Here is a 19,834-nt window from a genome sequence, read left to right on the forward strand (position 1 = left end):
GTACCATACGAAGCGCCTTGTTTAGTTTGCCATCGCACTCTTTTCTCCGAATAGAGACCGAGTGACAGCACGGAGCGAAATCCTGGCGCTTCGCTTACATGGACACTTAGGTCTAAGAAAAATAAAAAAAAGTATAGGAGAAAATGGTTTCTGGCAGTATCAATGGAATCGCGTTGTCGCGAACGCGAGGCAGGCCGAGGCAGGCAACGTAGAAAACTGGAACGGGCTTGGACATTCAAACAGACACTCCAAGTGACCCGGCCGTCCCTGCAAGTTCAAACCGTTGCAGCAACGTAACAAGACAAAGTACTACAAAGCTAATATACAAGAAATACTCTATTTGAACGTCTAGTAACGCCAAAGTGTGTGACAAACTGTGGCAAAATTGTGAACTCCTAGATGCCACAGAAACGATGCCGTGGTGTACAAGCGATATGTATCTCATGTGCGCGCAGAAAGTTCTAGTATGTCTTTTCGGGAGCTGTTCCTATTGGTAAGTCGCTTGATGTTGCTCTGTCCTTCGTGATGGGGGTGCCCCGGTGCTTCACGGGCTCCCTTGGCATACGCACTAGTGTCTCTTGCAGGGCGCGCTTCCTATCCTCGCTTGTCGCGAGGCCGGAGCTCTTGCTGGGCGCTAATTGGTATTGCTGCCTAACGTCAATGTGACAGGGCACAAGTTCGGCACCCACCACGAAAAGTGACATCAAGGCGGCAGCAATGGCAAGCTGCAACGTTGTACGGCGGCCACCAAGCAGCGCTGGACTCATCTGGGCCAAGGTATCACCCAAGCGGGTGAATGCGAGACCCACGGAGATACTAAGGCAGCGGGTCATGACCGGGTACGCGACGACGTATATGATGAGATAGAACGTAAAGCAAACGGTTCCAGTTGCGCACATTATAATTACGAGTGAATCACGCAACGCAGTCTGCTGCCGTAGGTCAGTGGCCAGGATGATCAGTGTTACGGCAAAGACGAGTGCGGTGGTGCTCACGGTGTTCCTGTAGCCGAAAGTAGCAATGAAGGGCGTTGAGACCACGAGCACAATGAAAGAGACGATGAAACTCAGCGCGATTGTGATTTCCCCGACCAAAACACCGTCGTTAAGGACGAAGGCGTCGTAGGCGTAGCTTATCGCAGCCCACATATAGCACATGGTAATGGTGCGAGCTCTGAACTGTGGGCTGCAGATACCGCTGCTATTTCCAGCCTCCCGACTACGAGCCTTAATCTCCGCTGCCTGAGCTGCCATGAGATCTCGGCAGTGCTCTGGGGAGACCTTGTTTATACTTGCCGCACGCAAAGCGATGCGCTCGGCTTCTTTGACGTTGCCTGTCTCCAAAAGCCAGCTGGGTGACTCATCGATGATGTAATAAAGTAGCAGGAGAAGGCACGTTGGAACCATCAGTATCAGCTGCAGCGTCGCCCATCCTGCCTTCACGAGTTGAGCGGTAAGCAGCGTGATCGGTGATAGCACCAATGCAGATATCGCGATCATGATTACATAATCACGATATTTTTCAATCGGCGACAATTCATAAACCAGCCCGTACACAGGTACCACGAGGGCACTCGTGGAGGCTGACACGATGGCACGCACGCCCACGAAAAAGTGGAAGTCATTCGGCATGGCACTAGCGGCGCCCGATATGAGGACTACAGGTACGGTGAAGAAGAGTACCGCCTTGCGGCCGACGCTGTCCGCGAGCGCTCCGACTGCAGGCAGCGTGGCTATGCTGGCAGCCGCGTACACGAGCCTCGCGACGTCGATGAGCCAGCGCCTGTCGCACACGAGGTTCCAGTGGCTGACGATGTTGTTCCCGTATTGGTCGAGGTCGAACTCCCACGATGCGCAAGGCACGATGCGAGCCGCATGGCCACCGTCCGGGGGGTCGCGCATTGTACAGTGGCTGTGCTCGCCTCGCTCGTCCACCGGTATGGCCAGCTGTTTCCACTCGTCCACGCTGAGGTTCTTCATGGAATCGGGCCGCCTGCACCAGTGATCCATTACGCCAGCTGTTAGCCTGAAGCTCTCGTAGTGCAGCCCGTAGTTGTAGAGTATGATGACTGCGCCGAATACGTGTAGCATTTGGTAGGCGCCGTACCCATACGGCACCTGGTTCCCTAACCGCTTCGGCGCTGGCTTCGTCGGGGCTGATTCGCCGGGCACAGATAGTGGAGTCGTGGCCCGTTGGTCGTGGTGTGCGGCCATCCCTGACGCTTGCTTCTTCTTCGATTGTGACCGCGTGCGCACAAGCTAATATGCACGGGCAAGGGCATGTGGCACGAGGCATAGATCAGCCAAAATGAACGAGGTACCTGCGAATAAAAAAAAAATGAAATAGCTACCGTGGGGTAAGTTGCCGCTCTTACTCTAAAAGAATTGTATTTACACTATGAAAAAAAAATTACGTCGCTAGGGGTTCACGGCGTTTCACTCGATAATATTCTTCATCAAGTGCTAGCTTCCCTTCTTTAAGCTATCGGCGCGCTACTTTTCTATCAAGAACGCTATGTCACGATAACATGCGTGTTGCATTCTTCATCAAACAGTACTAGGCACGCAGCGGTGAAGAAAGTAAGTGCACTCACGAGATATTGCTGCTCTTAAGGGAAAAGTCCTGAAAGGTGCAAAACTTTTTGCCTCAAAAGCAGAAAGTTTCCCACTCTTCCGATTTTACCTTGTGTTTCAGTGGCAATTAATTTTACACCCTACGGGGCTTACACAGTTTATCTTAAATAATACAATCTTATACTTCATTCTTCTAGGACAATTTTGTGTTGATAGAGCAAAACATAACAGTGTTTCGAGGTACCTAATCTATCACACCCACAAAATACATCTAGCCGGGAGCAATAACTCCATAACCGTCTAGGAGTAAATTTCCCTGTGTGCTGCAGTGAAGCCACCGAAAAAGGGTTAGCCCTCTTGGCATTTGGATGCCGGTGATAGGATAGTACGGACCAGGTAATGTCCAATAGGTTTTTAATGCGAAGCCTGGTGCCAGGCAAACAAAGCTATAAATTGTAGGTTCCTTTCTCGCCTTGTTTAGGACCTCTGCAAAATGACAACAAAATTTTCCGAACGGGATCGAACTGACGTTTCACAGCCCAACAGCCTGACCGTCTAACAATTAGGGCAGACGATTTTTCCTTCTTCTTTCCTTTAGAGTATTCCTTTCCAGTATTCCTTGCAGGACTCAAATGACTCTTGCAGGCGATTATGACAAGGATATAAAAAAAGTTAGTATAAACAACCTGTACAGCAGAGCCATGTACAGAGAGCCCCAAAATTTCGTTTTCATCCTTGATACATTTTTCTCAGCCGGACGTCAAGGTTAACAAGAAACATTAAATTAGCTAAAGGGACCCTGAAATGATTTTGATTGTGTTATACAGATGTACATGGTCATTTGGGTACGGTTTTGTTATCATTAAGTGACACATTTAAGCACTCCGCATAAAGCGTGTAATTTATTACAAGGTTTTGAACATGTGCACCGCAGGCGATCGCAGCGGCGCCGCTCCCCTGAGTTTTCAGCCGTCCCATCCCAATTCACGCGTTCTGTCCAACTGACGTCAACTCGACGAGCTTTCCGATTGTCTAGCCAGGTCGCGTCATCGATAATTTTTCCAACTCCATGGTGAACAAGTGTTGTTCGCAATAGTTGGAATGCTGGCTAATTTGTTTCTATGAAGAAAGTAACAGAAAGAGAGTACACAACGACAAGTTATCACTACACTCAAGCACTTCCGGCACACAGCAAGTGTCGTCTGCTTGTGTTACAACGTGTGGCCTGTTGACGCGAGCCGTGCGATCAGTGTTGGTCTCGAGCTTTCTTTACTCGAGCACCATGGTTCGCCCTTGTTAGGTTAGGGGCTTCAAACGTGGCGATCGGCGATATGCAAAGCTGCCACATCGTGTCCCTCTGCAAGGCTGCATACGAGCGGAGTGGCTGCAGCGCCTCGCTCTGTCGGTATACGATCGGCGCCATCATCTACGCGTTCGCGGCCGCCACTTCACGCCGTAGGATTATTACCCCAATAGAGAGTTTTAGCGTGTCCGGTATTCGCGTAAGCGTTAGCTCAAGCGGACTGGGCTTTTTACCGGGTATGGTATGGCATGGTATGGTATGGTATGGTATGGTATGGTATGGTATGGTATGGTATGGTATGGTATGGTATGGTATGGTATGGTATGGTATGGTATGGTATGAAGAACTGTATTTAGGTCTTGAGGGATCAGTCAGGGACTGATGCGGGCCGTTCCCGCATCGGTACAGAGAGGCTGAGCCCCTCTGCCGTCACACGGGCCCTCTGGACAGCTCTGAGTTGGTGCGCCAGCACTTCACTGTGCAGCATCCTCTGCCACCACTGTTCACCTCGAGAACCATCACCGGCCAACGCCAAGCAGCGCCAAAGCATGTGTTCTAAATCGAGCAAACCCCCACACACTGCAATAGAGTGAAACCCCGCAGTCCGGATTAATTTTGTTCATGATGACCCGGTGAGCGGAGGCGCAAACGTGAACGGCCTCCTTGGTGTAGCTCCTTGGTGGCACATGGCTCAACCAGACAAACACAAAGTTAATATAGCAGTAACCAATTGAACGGTCCGACAGAATGTCACAACGCACACTGCTTGGATAGCTGTCGCGGGGGATCGACGGCCAGCTAGGCGGCTAGTGGAGAGGTTTCAGGCTTCGCGCGTTGGCTCCAAGAGGACCGGAAGCAGCCACACGACGTCACGTCATGACGCAGAACCAGTGAAGGCGGAGCTTATCCCCGATCACTCGACAAACGAGTTGAGGAGAAAAAGCATGGCTAGGAAGGAGGGTAACATGTAATCGTCCGTAGCTGTTTTAATATGAGTTGTTTCGCCTAAATTGTGGCTCCAAAGTTTTACTGTAGCTGTACCCTACGCGTCCACCAAATTTGTCCATACCGTTTCAGGGACCCTTTATGGGTAATCACCTTACTAATGTCAAATACAACTCTAATTGACCGATTCATGGGTGTTAACGTCCCAGGTCTGTGAGAGACGTCGTAGTGGAGGACTCCTGAATAATTTTGACCACCTGGGGGTCTTTATCTTGCACCTAAGTGTAAGTACACGATCCCTTTCGCGTTTCGCCTCCAGCAAATTGCGTCCATTGTGAAATCAAGCCCGTGACTTCGTGCACAGTACGAGAAATTGCCACTGAACCACCACGGTAGGCGAATACCAGTTTTAGTTGGCTTCAGTAACATGCCGGGACCGAACGTGGTTATCATGCACTCAGCAATCGCAGTCACAACTTATTCTGGGTGTCTACACAAACTTGTGTTCTAGTTGGTGCCTCGGGGATTTTCACATTCCTCGTCTGTAGTGATCATTCGACGCAGCGCTGGTACAAAATGTTCCATAGCTGCTGGTTGAAAACGTACTCGCGACGGTGTTCCTGTCACCTCATGCCAACGTCTTAACTAGATTCTTGATGTATAACCCCCAGGCTGAAATGCTATCTTCCCAACTCAATAAAAAAGCACGCCTTTTCTTCAAACACCGCATATACAATAAATACGAAAATTCTCGTCCTTATTCTATAGTTTCTCTACAACAAAGGTGAACCTGGAATACCGCAATATTTTGATGCGTTAGCATTCTTATAGGGGGCTTCATGCACTTTCGGGGGGCCAACTATCGACATCTATGTATATACGTATCTAATTCGTTTTCCTGCCTACGTGGTCACCATGGTGGAATCGGTAGCGAATATGGCTGCTGTGTTGAGGAAACAAAGTTCAAGACCGTCTATCGGGCCAAATTAGGTCACTGAGTATGAGGCAATGTGTACAGATGTGCACAACGAACCTCTCGCCGACGTGGGTCGCTCAATGTGTGTCACTGAGTGTGCGGGAAGCGAAAGAACAATCCTCAGCGTTCGCAGTCACCGGCGCGCCATGCTTCTCGTCTCGGAGGCCACACACGGAGTTCTCGGCAGCGCCCCTAGATGGCGCAGTGTGCCCAGAAAGAAGCGTGAGAGAGGAGTCCGGTTGCCGCATGGCGCGTTTCTCGGCGTTCGCGGCCACCTGCAGGCGATTTGTTTCAGAGACTATGCTCGGGCTTGAAAAATATATGAAAAATGAAAAAAAAGAGAAATATATTTCTGCGATCTGAAAAAGAAAGACAAATTATTTCATCTTTGAACTGGGCGTAGCTCCGTATTCTGCGCATTACCTCGGAAGTGGCAGTGGCATGCGGCGTGGCGTAGTCTACCGCGGTCGCCACGAGCCCTCTCGCCGCTTCGACACTCAGCTTCTGGCCGGGGCTTGGCCCTCTTAGCTTTTCCGCTGTGTAGCTTCCAGCGCGTTAGCGGAGGCGAAACGAGAGACAAAGCCGGGTGTATGTGCGATAACGCCACTTATAGATGAAGGATTTGAAAGTTTCCTGCAGCATAATGTCCGTGCGACAAGTAGTTTTATAGTGACGCCATTCTATGATTAGTTGGAGAAGCGCTTCAAGGCCTCTTTAAGGTGCGATCCTTTCTGCCAGGTGACATAGTAAACGGCTCTGCAGGCGGATATATCCCAGAAAACCGTGACAGTGTCGTTGTTGTTCTTGTTGCCTCAAAACATTGCTTGTATCCGCGAGTTTGCATTGCTAATTCAACCACTTGTTTCTTTCTCTCCCTCTCTCTCTATTTCTACCATATTCTTCTGAATTTCCAGCACTTGCACACACGTTTACTGGATTTGTTTTCCGCATGAAAGTTGCGCGTGCTCCGCGCAAGGAGCTTTTCGCAAGTGCAGCTTGCATCCAAGAAGATGCACGATTGTTTAAAAATCACAATGCTTATTTACCTTAGTATCATCTGCCTGTATTCTGGGTCTGATTTCTAATTAGTGATTGGGGGTTCTTTTATGTACAAGCTATATAAAGTATATCTGAGCATTTCCTACCTGAAATAGATGTAGATGTAGATCCTAAGCGAAAAGAAAAGGAAGACGAAGAACACTGTCGCCTGCGAGTCATTGAATCATTCACGAGTCCGTTCACGATGTCCTTCGAGGTCGAATACCCTCGACGAACAGGCGACGCAGATGCCGCGGCTTCCATCGACAGCACTGCGCCACCTGCTGCCGCACCGACAGGGCGCCGCCAGAAGACCCAAGGTCCTCCGGTGACAGTGCAGCCGGTGCTGTACAGCAGCGCGCTGGCCGTAAGTTTTCGATGCTGTTCTCGAGCACAACACAGTATGGTGTAAGGGCGGAATGTAATGATACATTCGACTGTTCGGTTTCGAGCGCTGTAGGACGCTCTCGTGCTGCGCTTTGCATTCCACTTGTCGAAATCGAACGATCGGAAGACATTATCCTAATTCATTCAGAGCGCCGCGTTTTACCCTGAAGCACTCGGACGCGTTTTCACCTTCTAGCTGGAAGCTGTACCGAGACCCGATAGAATTCAGACTACGTGGCCCCTTCAATTGTTCTGGGAGCAGGTGATCATTCGGCTAGGGCATGCATGCTTTCAATAGAACTCCAATGTCGAGAGGCCTCGGCATCGCCTACTTTTGCTCCGTTTGGCCACCTTCTTCATTTCCTCCTAACAATGCTAGCTAGCTATAAGTGTCATGATACGCCACACGTAACTCTGTGGCGTATTTATCCCACAGAAGTGAAAAGATTGGGGGCGCTTAAACTACGCCTTTATGAGCGGAACGCGCTAGCATTCCAAAATCCCTGACTGTTTGTCATGCTTCCCGGCAACTCTAACGTGCGCAACCATAATGTTTACCAGGAAACGCTGGCCGCGTACGCTGTGCACGAAGGCGGGCTTTCTGCTAGAAACGCGTCCTCTTGCGTGGGCCGCTATGCGGCGGAGGTGAGCGCCATCTTGAGGTATAGCAAGGAACCGGGCGCGTCGCTCCGTGGCCTCCAAAATACTCACGCGCCGCTGCGCGCGAATGACGGAAGCCGTGGCCGGTCTATGTGTGGCAGAAATGCTGGGAAAGGGGTTTATTTGACGTTTCGCGTAACAGAATTATGTTTTCTCGTATAGCCAAATTACAATCCGACGCTATCATATCTGTAGGTTGTGCGTAAGTCGCACTTTTCGATTTTTCTAGGTATTTTAGCTTGAGAATTTCCATTAGTTTAGTAGCTTCCTTGCGCCACATGGAGGGCCTGGGTATGAGTGGTTCGAAAATCATTTTGTCGAAATGAGATCCGACGCTGGACGCCGCACGCCGGGTGTTCTGTGACATACGGCATTTCACGCTATCACGTTAAAATCAAGCACTCGGGTGGAGCAATTACCGGCATTTCTTTGCAAGGTTGGATCCCTCGGTAGTTAACAGCCTTCCTTTTATCCCGCTCCTCAGGCTGTGCCCTCACTTAGCCTGAAAGTGCTTTTGAGTATGTAAGGAGCACTCGGCACCTGCTTGCATGGCACGTTCACCGTTCACGTTCACCTTACGGAGCTGTGCTGGTGTTGTCTGCAAACATCATGCAGGCTAATATTGTTTGGCTAGGTTTTTATTTCTATGTGCATGATTGCGTGAATGAGTTCATGAAAAGTGTATGAACTACCTAAACAATCTCTGAAGAAGAAGGAAGAGATCCTATACACGAAAAACGGTAATACTTTTGACGGAACCCAAAAAGAATGCATCAAAGTAGCACGTCACAAAATTTGAGGCTATGCGCCCACTCCGTGAACACGCGTATAAATGAGCTATTTTCCTGCTTCACTTGTCTTTGGAACATGCGAATCGGCAAATCGATATCCTCTAAAGCGAAACAAACCTTACGCCGTTGCACGACAGTCATTTCCAATTTTTTCAGGCCTTGGCGGCATCGTCGCCACCATTGGTAGAGTACGCAACGCCCGGCCGCGCACTCGCATCGTCCGGCGACGGCGGCGACAATGGCGGCCGCAGGAGGCGGAGCACCAACAGCGACCGTCAGCGCATGCGCGCGGAGATTCTGGCGCTCGCTCGATCCCCGGGCTGCTGGCGCCCCCTGCTGGTCTTCGTCTTCAGCCTGGTGATCGGGCTCACGCTGGCGGTGGCCGCCTACGGAATCAGGGGTTCCCGCCTGCACGCTAGAGCGATGCCTCGGCACGGGAACGGCACCTACTAGGATGTAGCAGGCGACCGCTGTAGAGGCTGCTGGCGCGCCGCAACCGCCCATGGTCAAGATGGTTAAAAATGATTTGCCTGCACGAGTTTGCGTGCCATCAGCGGTCAGGTGTCTCGGATTCTTTCTTTTTCTTCGAAATAATTTGTTTGTCAAAATAGTAGTAAAGTTGATGAAATCGGCAATTCTGCTCGAGTGCTTTCATTTACTTCTGGCTCCTTGCTCGCGGCGACGACCACACGAAAATTGGCAGTCATTAAAGTGGCCACCGCGTCAGTCAGTCAGGGGACATCGTCGATCAGCGCCAAAAACCACTCTCCTCCTTTTTATGCACGTAAAACCATGTGTAAAGTTCACGCGTCTTTTGTTTAAACACGTGAGGGTTGCGTCTTCCCAATTGATATCATGAATTTGCGAGAGTATTTATGACTGATGTGAAAATTTTTGTGCGCTGACTCGTTACAAACAAACTAAATGTATAGAAGCTGCGCAGTGAGTTACGAGGCAGCTGTAGCGGGGGGCTTCACAGTAATTCTCACCCCCTTGATTTCTTTATTGTGCACTCAATGCAGGGTACACGACCTTCTTTTGGTTTCCACCTCCATTTCAATGCATCAGCCGCAGCCGTGATCAAAGCCGTGACCGCGTGCCCAGAAACATTACACTAGTCACTGATCGAGCTACCATGGCAAACAGGTTCGACACGGCTTGCGAAAATGGCAACAGGAGGAGCAAGGGGATTGCAATTTGAAGAACAAAAGTCAATCGAATTCGGCATTACAAATTGCTCTGTGCCATGATATTTCAGTTTTTCCAGAATAGTCTTTGTTGATAGGATTTCGAATAAGCCTTTTTGTTACTGTTTGTAGCGGTCCGCGTGTAGGTCGTAAGTGATTCTACAACCGAGGTACTCGCGCTCATTCCTGCACGTCCAGCATCACCGCTAAACCTTTGTGAATAATTCAGCCTGTGTTTCAAATGGCTCTGTGAATTCCGAAAAAAGGTGAGAGAGAGAGAGAGAGAGATGGCGTATCCTGATGTCGAGACAAAATGCCAGCTTCTGACGCTCAATGTGAGTAGAAAATACAAGTTTCTTTTTTTTTCTGACTTCCTTGAACGCCAGTCATTGCCTTGATCGCCGCTGTAGAGGTTTGCCTCGTACGCGGAACCTGCCTCCTACGCCGTACGCTGGAGGTAGGTTTGCAAGGGAAGTCGGGGAACATTCGCGGCGAAGCGCTCAGCATCTGCCCACAGACGAGTAGTAAATGCGTGTAAACTTTCCTTTTTGCCCTTGCGTCCAAGGACTGACAAGGCTATATATTCCGACTATGGTGGGTTGTTTTGCGAAGAGCGAGGGTGATTGACGCCTGCTGGGTTTCTCGAGCCTGGCAGGTTTGGTCCGCTCAGTTACCGCGCTTTATTTATCTCAGCGCTCGCTCGACCTCTCCCGTTTTGTCTGGAATGTGCGTCCGCGCTCTTGCGCTCGTGAGCAATCAGTGCTGGCTGGCATGCAGCGTGACTGACGACGACTGAAAGGATGACACTAGTCGTTTTCTGGTTGTGTTCCAAATCAAAGCTTCCGGCAATTTCTATAATGAGCTGTACTCCTGTTGCTTCTGTGGGGCGACCAGGCCTTCGAAACGCTCGTGTCCAGTGCAGCCTTCGGGAACGATGAGCTGAGCCGAACTTAAGGCAGCGCTATAATGAATCTTATACACTTCGAATGACCGTTGCCGATGTAGCTTTCGCGCGGATGCGTTGGTGCCAGGGGGATGGAAACAGAAGAGAAACTAGGAGGGAGCATGACGCCATGCAGCCAGCTATAGCTGGGCAAGCCAGCCTTCTCTGACGCCGGGTCGTTACGATCTCTTCAGGACCTGTCTACGCAATGACTCTTGGGGAGTATGCCCTGTAGGTCCTCAACGGTTTCCTGGTCTATTAAAGACACTGTTTGCTTGACGGTAGCTATTAGTGGTGCTCTCGTCACAGCTGACCTGTGCCGCTTGCTCTCCAGGCTACTCTCTCCCGTTCACTCTGCATGCTCAGCAGCTAGAGATCACCGCTTGCCCACCACTTGGTGAGGGCTGTCAAGATTGGGGGCTCAATCCCATCGCTCGTGATCCGTTGTCAAGATTGGAGTCCGGCATGAATTCGAAGGTAGCTGGCCCATGCCGTCGTCCAACTTATCCACGCTGAGTTCGTTGATGAAGGGAAGGACTGCTTCTCATCGAGAACGAGGAATATGGGTTTATTTACAGTATCTACATCAGTCTAGCATGACTGCGAGAGAAAGTGCATCCGTCTAACATGACTGCTTGAGAAGGTGTATCAGTATAACATGACTGATACCCTTCCTGACTAATACATGACCTTCCCCGATACCCAGGTGACGGAAACAGCCGCCTCCTTGCGCGAGGGCTCACACACACACACACACACACACACACACACACACACACACACACACACACACACACACACACACACACACACACACACGCACACACGCACGCACGCACGCACGCACGCACACACGCACAAACACACACACACACACACACACACACACGTTCACGTAGCTCGTCGAGGTCCGACTGTATTTCCAGAACTCGGGGCTTACTTGAAGAACGGTGCGTGGGAAGGGGTCTCCGTCGACGTTCCCTCGGCATCTCCCCCGCTCATAGCAGATCAGGTCCGCGGTGGCGAGTGCAGGCACAAAGCCTGCTTCGTCAAAATCGGCTCCAGCGACGGAGAGTTGAGGACGCGCGTATTGTTCTCGACACACAGTCGACTTAGTCACGCCGTGGCTAGAGATTTGCGGCGACGCCCCAGGAAAAGTTGACGCCCGCGGTCGCAACTGGTTGGCAAAACTTGCACGTCAGCGGGCCGTTCTTAACAGGGCATATTTGGCATTAACTTTTCATTTATATTTTTATCACTAGGATTCAAAATGGTTATGTGGCAATCCCTCCCATCTTTTGCCTTCATCCGAGTTTGCTGCTCACCTTCGATGCGTTCGACAGCAAATGTGGATGTCAGCAGTGTCACTGCTGGAACCGCGCACCTGCATTTATGGCACGTTATGTCATAGACAAATCTACCGTAGATTCTGCGTACCGAAGCGTACTGACGGAATTTTCAGCGTCTAGCGTGATGTCCGACAACTAAAGAAGTAACACAGGGACCCAGACCATCTTTCCAGCTAGACATTATTCTGCAGAGTGAGTCCGAGTGAGCGTGGCTGAGTAGAATTCTGGCGAGTGTGCGTCCCAGTGAACCGCTAGCAAAAAAATATTATTTGCGAGCGAGTGTGAGTTAGTTTCTTTCATTTCAGTGACCTGTGACCACATAAACCACCCTAACCCAGCGTAACACACCATTTTATGCCCTTTGTTTATTCGCAGGCTTTGGTCACCTGAAGGAAGGTTTATATGTGCAACATAGATTCCATTATGTGCTAAGCACCATTTCACCATGTGGTTCTATATAAGCACTCAATAAACGGGTATTTACGAGAAAATGTCCGGTAATATTTGCTGTGAAATTTGTAACCATTATTTTGACTCTGCATTATCGTTCATTTACTGCCTTTATTTGCAAATCTTAGTTTTTATGTTGACGCGTCTCGAAATTTTGTTGCAGTTCATAATTTTTGTGTATCGTAGCCTTGCATTATTAACGTGCTTCTGCTATCTTCTGCCGGGGACAGTCGGACATGTCACTGCAGCTCGGACTGTCCTGTTCTACATATTATTAAAATTTGACGCCGAAATAAATATTATTATTTTAGGTCCTCCCGTGGCGATAAGTGTAGGATTTCTACGCGCCCTTCCACGAGGGGTGACGGAAGTGTATGTTGTTAGGCTTGCGATGATTTCTGCTTGCCGAGCATAGGGCGACATCTTCCATAGGCCAGCCTAAATAATATTAAGCATTCAAACACAAGTAAATTTTCGCCGCTACGAATGAGCGCGAACGCCTTGCCGGCGGCTTGGAATAGCAGTATATTGGTAGTTAGCCCACGTTATCAGGCACTCTCCGCTTATTTACATATCTTTGAGAACTATGTAACGAAGCTGCTAGAGCTCCATTGTCAAACAAAACGATTTCGCCAATGACACGTCTCCTCGAAGAAGGAATGTTAGGAATACAGAGAGAGAGAATAAACGTGTAATAACCTGGATCAGTGAGAAAGAGTGCTTCTTCTTTCACCCAAGGCGGGTGGCCTCCTCAGTTCAGGTAGCCATTGGCTTTTGCTGCTTCCCAGGCCTGGTTCACCAGCTTGCGCTGGTCCTCCAAATCCAGGGCGTGAGCATGGCCTTCCACGAGCTTTAGCGGTCTTCGTTTGTGGTTGTGTCTGCGGTTGCTTCTTTCTCCGTCTTCCTTTGCTTGATTATTTCTTTCTGCAAGGGCAGGACACCCCATCACCCTGTGACGAAGGTTGTCGGGCGCCCCGCAGGACCAGGAAAGGTAGGAGAATTGGGTTGCGTGCATTCTATTCGTTATAATGTCGCGTCCATAGGAGCACCATGGAAGAGACAGTCGCTCAGCGGCGTCTGCAAACAACGTTAGGAAGAGAGAAAGAAAGAAAATGGAATTTGTATTTCCAACGGACATCCCACGAAGAATATTTTAAGGGGCCGTGAAAAGAAAGCACCGGCATCAGTGAAAAATCTGGAGAGAACAAGAGGACGAATCTCCCCATAGTGGGTGCGGGCCAGTAGTAAAGCGAAACCGTACCAAATGAGGCAACAACTGTCAAGGCACGTTTTTCAGAAATCAACATCCGTCCGTGTCTTCTTTTTTTTTTTGCGCTGCCGCCTTTTCAAGTATGTACCAACACGCCCAATTCGCCACGTTAATTAACATCGATGTTTGGAGAACAGCTCTCGAGGTTCGAAATGGCGCAGACCAATAAAGGAGCGGACTGTCAAGCTGCGCTTCTCCAGGGTTACGCTAACCAAAAGCTGTCGTTGGTTCGCACTTCGGTGCAAATCACTCGCCTTAGCTCCTGGGGTCACTGTGCAGCCTCTAAATCTACTAGATACTAACCGTGTTTTTACAATTTTCTCCATGTTCAACATTTCCAGCCAGTCATTCAGGACGTGGCCGGTATTGGAGTCAACGAGGAGCAACAGAGGGCGAAAACGACGGTATTCAGATACCAAGATTAAGTGGCACGCTTTTCAGTCTTTTTCTTTTAAACTCTCCCCATGCTCTTTTACGTCACTATGGTTTTATCTACGATCGTAAGCACGAATTCCCTTCGTTAGTCCATTCAACCGGAACCACAGCCGCTAAAACCTGCAAGAACCGAATCATCTGTCGGACAAGCGAACGTGCTATCGCAGAAGACGAAGAACTGCACGAACGGTCGCGTGCCTCCTCGTGCCGATTTTTCTGGAACCCTTCCTCAGACGTTCCAAGCCCAGATCTCGGAAATGCAAGCCGCTCAGCCTCAGCAAGGTGAGTTGAAGGCTGCTCCAAACTTCTTGCTGCGTGTTGTTTTTCCGCAAGAATGTCTCTTGTAACCCTGGTGACGACGGGACTGGGTGAACGCGCGCAAGGGAGCTAATTTGAGGGCTCAGCAGCTCTGCCATTGATGGTTTATCAAATCGTAGCCCTTGCATGGTGCCTAGACTGTTTGCTGGTGTTCTCAGAATACACATGATGTGGATGACGAATGCGGTATAGATTGCAGTTTAATTAAATTATGGGCTTTTACATGCCAATTAAACCACGATCTGATTATGAGGCACGCTGTAGTGGAGGACTCCGGAAATTTTTTTTCATTAACGTGCACCTAAATCTAAGTACACGAGGGCTTTTGTATTTCGGCCCCATCGAAATGCGGCCGCCGTGGCCAGGATTGGATCCCGCGACCTCGTGCTTATAGCAGCGCAAAACCAAAACACTAAACAATCATGGCGGGTAGATTTCATTTCACTGATTTCGTTAGGGCTGCAAGTTCTCATTACATGCCAATCAATACGATTTAGAACAGACTTCACAGGCACTAAAAGGATGCAGTTTGCCGGAAACTCCATCGTATGTCATCTCATCTGGACGCGTTTCTGTTAGAACGTACTAAATTGCAGAAGTGTCGCCATTTGTCAGCTGGTAGAAAAGGCAAAAAAAAAAATAATTGCGACAGATCCAACGCACCTTGTTGAAATCTATGTACAGCTGTGTTTTGTTCAAATGAATAAACAGTCGAGAAATCTGTGTTACTTTCTGCGTTACTGCAATGCGAGTGCAAGGTCATACCGAGGGCCTTCGCCCAGAAACCACGTCATCCGCGTTACAAGCCATCCAAACGTGGCCCTTTCGCACGTGCTCGGGTGCGTGCGCATATTCTCCCGCACACCCGTGCTACGTAATGTGACATACGGGGTGATAATCTGAAAGATATAGTGGTGTTGGCACGGATACAGCGTATGTACGATGGTGGCCTAATGGAAGGAGCGTCTGGTTAATGTGTTGCGGGACCAAATGTCGGTCCAGCCTTCGCGCACGTATTTATTTTCGTTTTGTTTAAGTGTGAGCTATTCATAAAGACAGCAAGAGCACCCAGCAGCTGTCAGGAACTTCCGGTAGAGTTCGCAGGGAAAGCTTCGCTTCAAATATAGCTCCAAAGGTTAAATAAAAGCCGATTATCGAACTACGGTAGGCTATGTGGTACCAACACATGTTCACGCACGTTTGTGCACGTCTGCGAAATGACAGGATCGCGAGCACAGCGTTCTAGAGTGCACTGCTGCAGCAATTCTAGAAAGTAGTTTCATGTGTGAAGGTTAATTTTTTGCCGCTCCTCGTAAGAGCCAGTTCTTTTAGCGTAATCTGACAGTTCCATCGACATAACAAAATCCAATTTTTTTTTTCGTATAGCGCCATGACTGCACAATATATGTTGCCCCACAGGATTCACCGATCCTTCTCTCTGCTCTGTACTACACTGTTCATAGCCTGTCATTTTAGTTGGCATAGTTGGGAAAAATCTTGTATGCTAAGGCGAGAGTACTAGTGGAATTTCATAGCACGACGTCATAGATAGACTGAAGCACCGTGTGCGCCAACTAGAAGCGTACGCTATACGGTACGAAATATCAATATGGCAAATTATTACAGGCCCACCGTGGTGGTGCAGTGGCTTTGGCGTTGCGCTGCTAAACCCGAGGGCGTGGGATCAAATCTTTGCCGTGGTGGCCGCATTTGGATGCGGTCAAAGTGCAAAAAAAAAAGAAGGAAAGAAACAAACCTTGTACCATGCGTCGGGGCCACGTTCAAGTAACCCAGGTAGTCAAAATTATTCCGCAGTCCCCCACTACGGCGTGCCTCATATTGATATCGTGTTTTTCGCACGTAAAGCCCCACAACTTAAATTCATTATTGCATAAAAGTAAGGCCCAAGACACGTGCCCTCTTCAAATTACGTGCGCTGGTTCGTGCGCTCCCTAAGGTGTCAATGGCGCATGGGAGAAAAGACGCCGCAGAGATGCAGGAAGACACGTGCCTCTGTGCTGGGCGAACGCATGTACGATCGGTGTCGGGCCTTAGTGACCCGACACCGATCGGGTCGCTAAGGCCGTCACTAAGTGACGATCGGTGACCTTAGTCGGAGAACAGCGGACTCTCGATTTCCGAGATAAAATGATTACCTGTCGGACACAAGTTCGCCCGAAATGAGGTATTTCCTCTGAAGTAAACCACTTGAACAATTCACTACAATTTTTGTAAATATCACACATCTTTCATTGGAATTTCGCTCAAGTACGCAAGACTTTAGCGAACAAGTATTAAGATAGCCTATATCATACCCAGATACCCACACAGTTCATTCCCACAGAGTTTGCGCGATGTAAGTGGAATATACTTGCAAAAATTTTCCTCTTACTTGAAGTGGAACCTTTGTGAAACGAATCTCCTTGAGCGTCGACTCTTCCTTTGGTCGATGTCCTTGCCACTGTTACTGTTTGTCACTCTTAATGTGATTACAAATAAGTCTCACAATGGAAGTGGCACATCTTAATCTCCTTACACAGGTTCCAGCATCCTAGAAAGTGAAACGTATAAGAAAAAAAATGCTCCACTTACTCGGAAGAATGTATAGGCGACGACAAAAGGGGTATGTTGCTCCGGCTCCGTTGCTCCGGCTCCACGCAGCGGGAGCCGGAGCAACGGCTAACTGCATCGCAACGCCATCTACAGGCAGCATCTGGGATCGAGACAGCCAATGGGTGCCCTTTATTATCTGCAAGCATGTCGCTTGACTCGTGTTAATGTTTCGTGCTTCAGCTCGCCAAAATGCCGAGCGACGCCGCTGCAGTAGCAATCTGCGTGGAGTACACCACTTTTGTCGGCGCCTGTACATGTGTCTTCGATACTGTCAGTCGTGCTTCACGACGGCGAGTGCCTATCCGAATGACTCCCCTCCCTCAGAGGAGAATGTGCGTCGGCACCCAGAAATAATTTGTCGATCCGCAGGCCCCCCTCCAGCCGCAGCGATGGACCCTTCTGCGTTTGACCCTTCAGCCCGCCCCGCACCGTCCCCTTGGCGGCAACTGCTAATGTTGGTGTGGAAGAACGTCTACGTGAAGCGGCTGTGTCGCCGCTACACGACTACGCTGCTCGAGATTGTGCTGATGGTGGTGCTCCTGTTGGGGATCCAGGAGAGCGCCGTGGTGCGCGAGCCGCTGATTCGCAAGGGCGACACCATCTTTTCGCCCATCAGCCCAACCACCTTCTGGGACACGGAGCACGACATGGTGCAAATCAAACAGGTTCGCCACTTGTTTTGAGACAATATAGATGGATGTCCTACAGGGTTCAGCAAGCACTGTGCCGAATCGTCTTCCACTACGTTGCATCCGGGAATTCGCTTCATAAGCGGGTAGGGCGATCTCTCGATCAATATACGCATAAAAACGTCAATTGAACGTGCAAAAATGTGGGGTATCACCAAAAATGAAGATGCTTCCATAGATTTTCAGTGGCATGCGTCACACAAGGTATGCATTTCTTTCTCGTTTGTTTTTGTTTAAAATGCAACCATATATGAGCGAATGAATAGTAATACGGCAAACCTGAGACAGAATTCATTGTCAGACGATTCGCTCGCAGCAGCCTAACCTCGAATACCATTCGCAGGTTGTTCTGGCACTAGTTAAAGAACACGCAAATCGACAAATTTATGGTGCGGACCAACAAAGGGCCTGATAAAGAAACGGCAGATTGTGCAAGTTTCCAACCACGGAGATCAGGTCGAGTTATATCAGCTGTCAGAACGAAACGGGGGGTAAAAATAGAAATGAAAAATTATTACACTCGAAAGATTGAGGAATCAGTAAATACAGTGAAAGCTCGTTAATTCGAACTTCAATAATTCGAATTTATGGATAATTCGAACTGTACGATTTGGTCCGGCCAAGCTCCACAGAAGTCTATGTATAAAAACGTTCGTTAATTCGAACGCGAGAAGGTTCCCTCACGGATAATTCGAACTACGCTCGCCTGGCACACGGCCAGAGAAACGCGCCTACTGCCTACACACAAGGCTGTATTGCCTCCGAAACGGAGAGAACGGCGAGAGAAGGCAAAATCGGAAAAAAATCTAACCGACGCGGGGACATCCAGAAGGCAGCGGCGGCTGCCGCCTCTCCGTTCTACGTAACCTCCGAAACTTCTAGCCCGTTGCGAATCTCGGAGGCTTTGCAAATCTTGTACAGCTGCTAATGTTGCGTGGATATGGCACGGCAAGCGCCAAAACACAGCGAATCAAGTACGTCGCAGCTGCGCTTGCAATCAAGAACCAACGAATCAGGGCCTTCGCCGCCTTCACATGTTCAGCGTCTTTGTCTCTGCAGTCTTCATCAGCTGTGCACCTCTGCTTTCAGCTTAGGAGGTATCGGCCGTCGCGATTCATTGTGATGGTGTTAAGCCTCGGCTAACGTTCGTTTCGGTGGATATCGGTGGTGTGGCACAGTCGGACCCAGAGCTTCGACTTGATCACTTTCTGACACGCCAAATTTCTGACATGCCCTACTGCTTCCAAATTGCAGTGTACTGTTGCTCTCCTTCACTTTCGTTAGTTCGAACTTTCGTTAATTCGAACTGAAGCGGCTTCCCCTTGCGGTTCGAATTAACGAGCTTTTACTGTACTAGGAAACCATGAAATTAGCAAGAGGAAGGCTTGGCGCTGGCAGGAATAAGATATGCAAGGAGAACAGGGCAGCGGTCGCCAGCAATCTTGAGGGTATGAGGTCAGTAAAGGAAAACTACACTGTACTGCATAGTGTGCAGAAGAGTCACGTAGCTACGATTAGAAGTAGCTGCAAATCAGAAATGGAAGTTCCGTGTGCAACCATGGGTGTGCTTATAATGGCTTTCCGAGCACACTTTTCTACGTTACGGGAAAAAAGTAACCGATTACAATGATAATTACCTCTTTCAGTAATATAAATGATTACAGTTCCTAATTACTACCCCACGAAAGTAACGGAGCACTTAATAAAAGGTAACCAGTTACTTTAACGTTACCTTGCTCCCTACTTTTATTAACACATAAGCATCTTCGTCCAACGGACTGACCTTAACCTCTACATCTTACCTCGCCAAAGAATAGGAAAATATTCGATTCGATATTTGAAGGTAGTTTTTCTCCTTAACATTAGCAATCAATTCGATTAAAAAATATAGCTGTTCGAGCCCGCCC

At 49.1% G+C, this 19,834-nt stretch overlaps 3 protein-coding genes across 3 annotated transcripts in view; 2 read left to right on the top strand and 1 right to left on the bottom strand.

Moving 5' to 3' along the window:
• Nucleotides 1-318: 318 nt before the first annotated feature.
• LOC135907188 (beta-alanine transporter-like) lies at nucleotides 319-2,204 on the bottom strand. Its single transcript, XM_070532309.1, has 2 exons — nucleotides 2,107-2,204; nucleotides 319-1,992 (listed from the first exon to the last, which is right to left on the bottom strand). The coding sequence occupies exon 2, from the start codon at nucleotides 1,977-1,979 to the stop codon at nucleotides 462-464; it is 1,518 nt and encodes a 505-aa protein (XP_070388410.1). The 5' UTR covers nucleotides 1,980-1,992; nucleotides 2,107-2,204; the 3' UTR covers nucleotides 319-461.
• A 4,785-nt stretch (nucleotides 2,205-6,989) lies between these two features.
• On the top strand, nucleotides 6,990-9,305 carry LOC135907183 (uncharacterized). Its single transcript, XM_065438857.2, has 2 exons — nucleotides 6,990-7,202; nucleotides 8,830-9,305. Exons 1-2 carry the CDS (start codon nucleotides 7,041-7,043, stop codon nucleotides 9,124-9,126), a joined length of 459 nt encoding a protein of 152 aa, XP_065294929.1. The 5' UTR covers nucleotides 6,990-7,040; the 3' UTR covers nucleotides 9,127-9,305.
• A 5,156-nt stretch (nucleotides 9,306-14,461) lies between these two features.
• The window catches only part of LOC135908031 (phospholipid-transporting ATPase ABCA3-like), a 114,311-nt gene continuing 108,938 nt past the window's right edge, over nucleotides 14,462-19,834 (top strand). The window contains exons 1-2 of the mRNA XM_065439794.2: nucleotides 14,462-14,589; nucleotides 17,608-17,903. Of these exons, the coding sequence (XP_065295866.1) occupies nucleotides 14,565-14,589; nucleotides 17,608-17,903 (321 nt within the window). The 5' untranslated portion in view covers nucleotides 14,462-14,564. The remainder of the gene's footprint in view (nucleotides 14,590-17,607; nucleotides 17,904-19,834) is intronic.

Source organism: Dermacentor albipictus, chromosome 1 (genome assembly GCF_038994185.2).
Source record: "Dermacentor albipictus isolate Rhodes 1998 colony chromosome 1, USDA_Dalb.pri_finalv2, whole genome shotgun sequence".
Classification (NCBI taxonomy): Eukaryota; Metazoa; Arthropoda; class Arachnida; order Ixodida; family Ixodidae; genus Dermacentor; species Dermacentor albipictus.

Excerpts from the sequence above, each read along its gene's own strand:
- LOC135907188 (XM_070532309.1), bottom strand. The coding sequence starts at position 1,979 with ATGAAGAACCTCAGCGTGGACGAGTGGAAACAGCTGGCCATACCGGTG.
- LOC135907183 (XM_065438857.2), top strand. The coding sequence starts at position 7,041 with ATGTCCTTCGAGGTCGAATACCCTCGACGAACAGGCGACGCAGATGCC. Across the intron at positions 7,203-8,829 it reads TGTACAGCAGCGCGCTGGCC|GCCTTGGCGGCATCGTCGCC; the intron begins GTAAGTTTTCGA and ends CAATTTTTTCAG.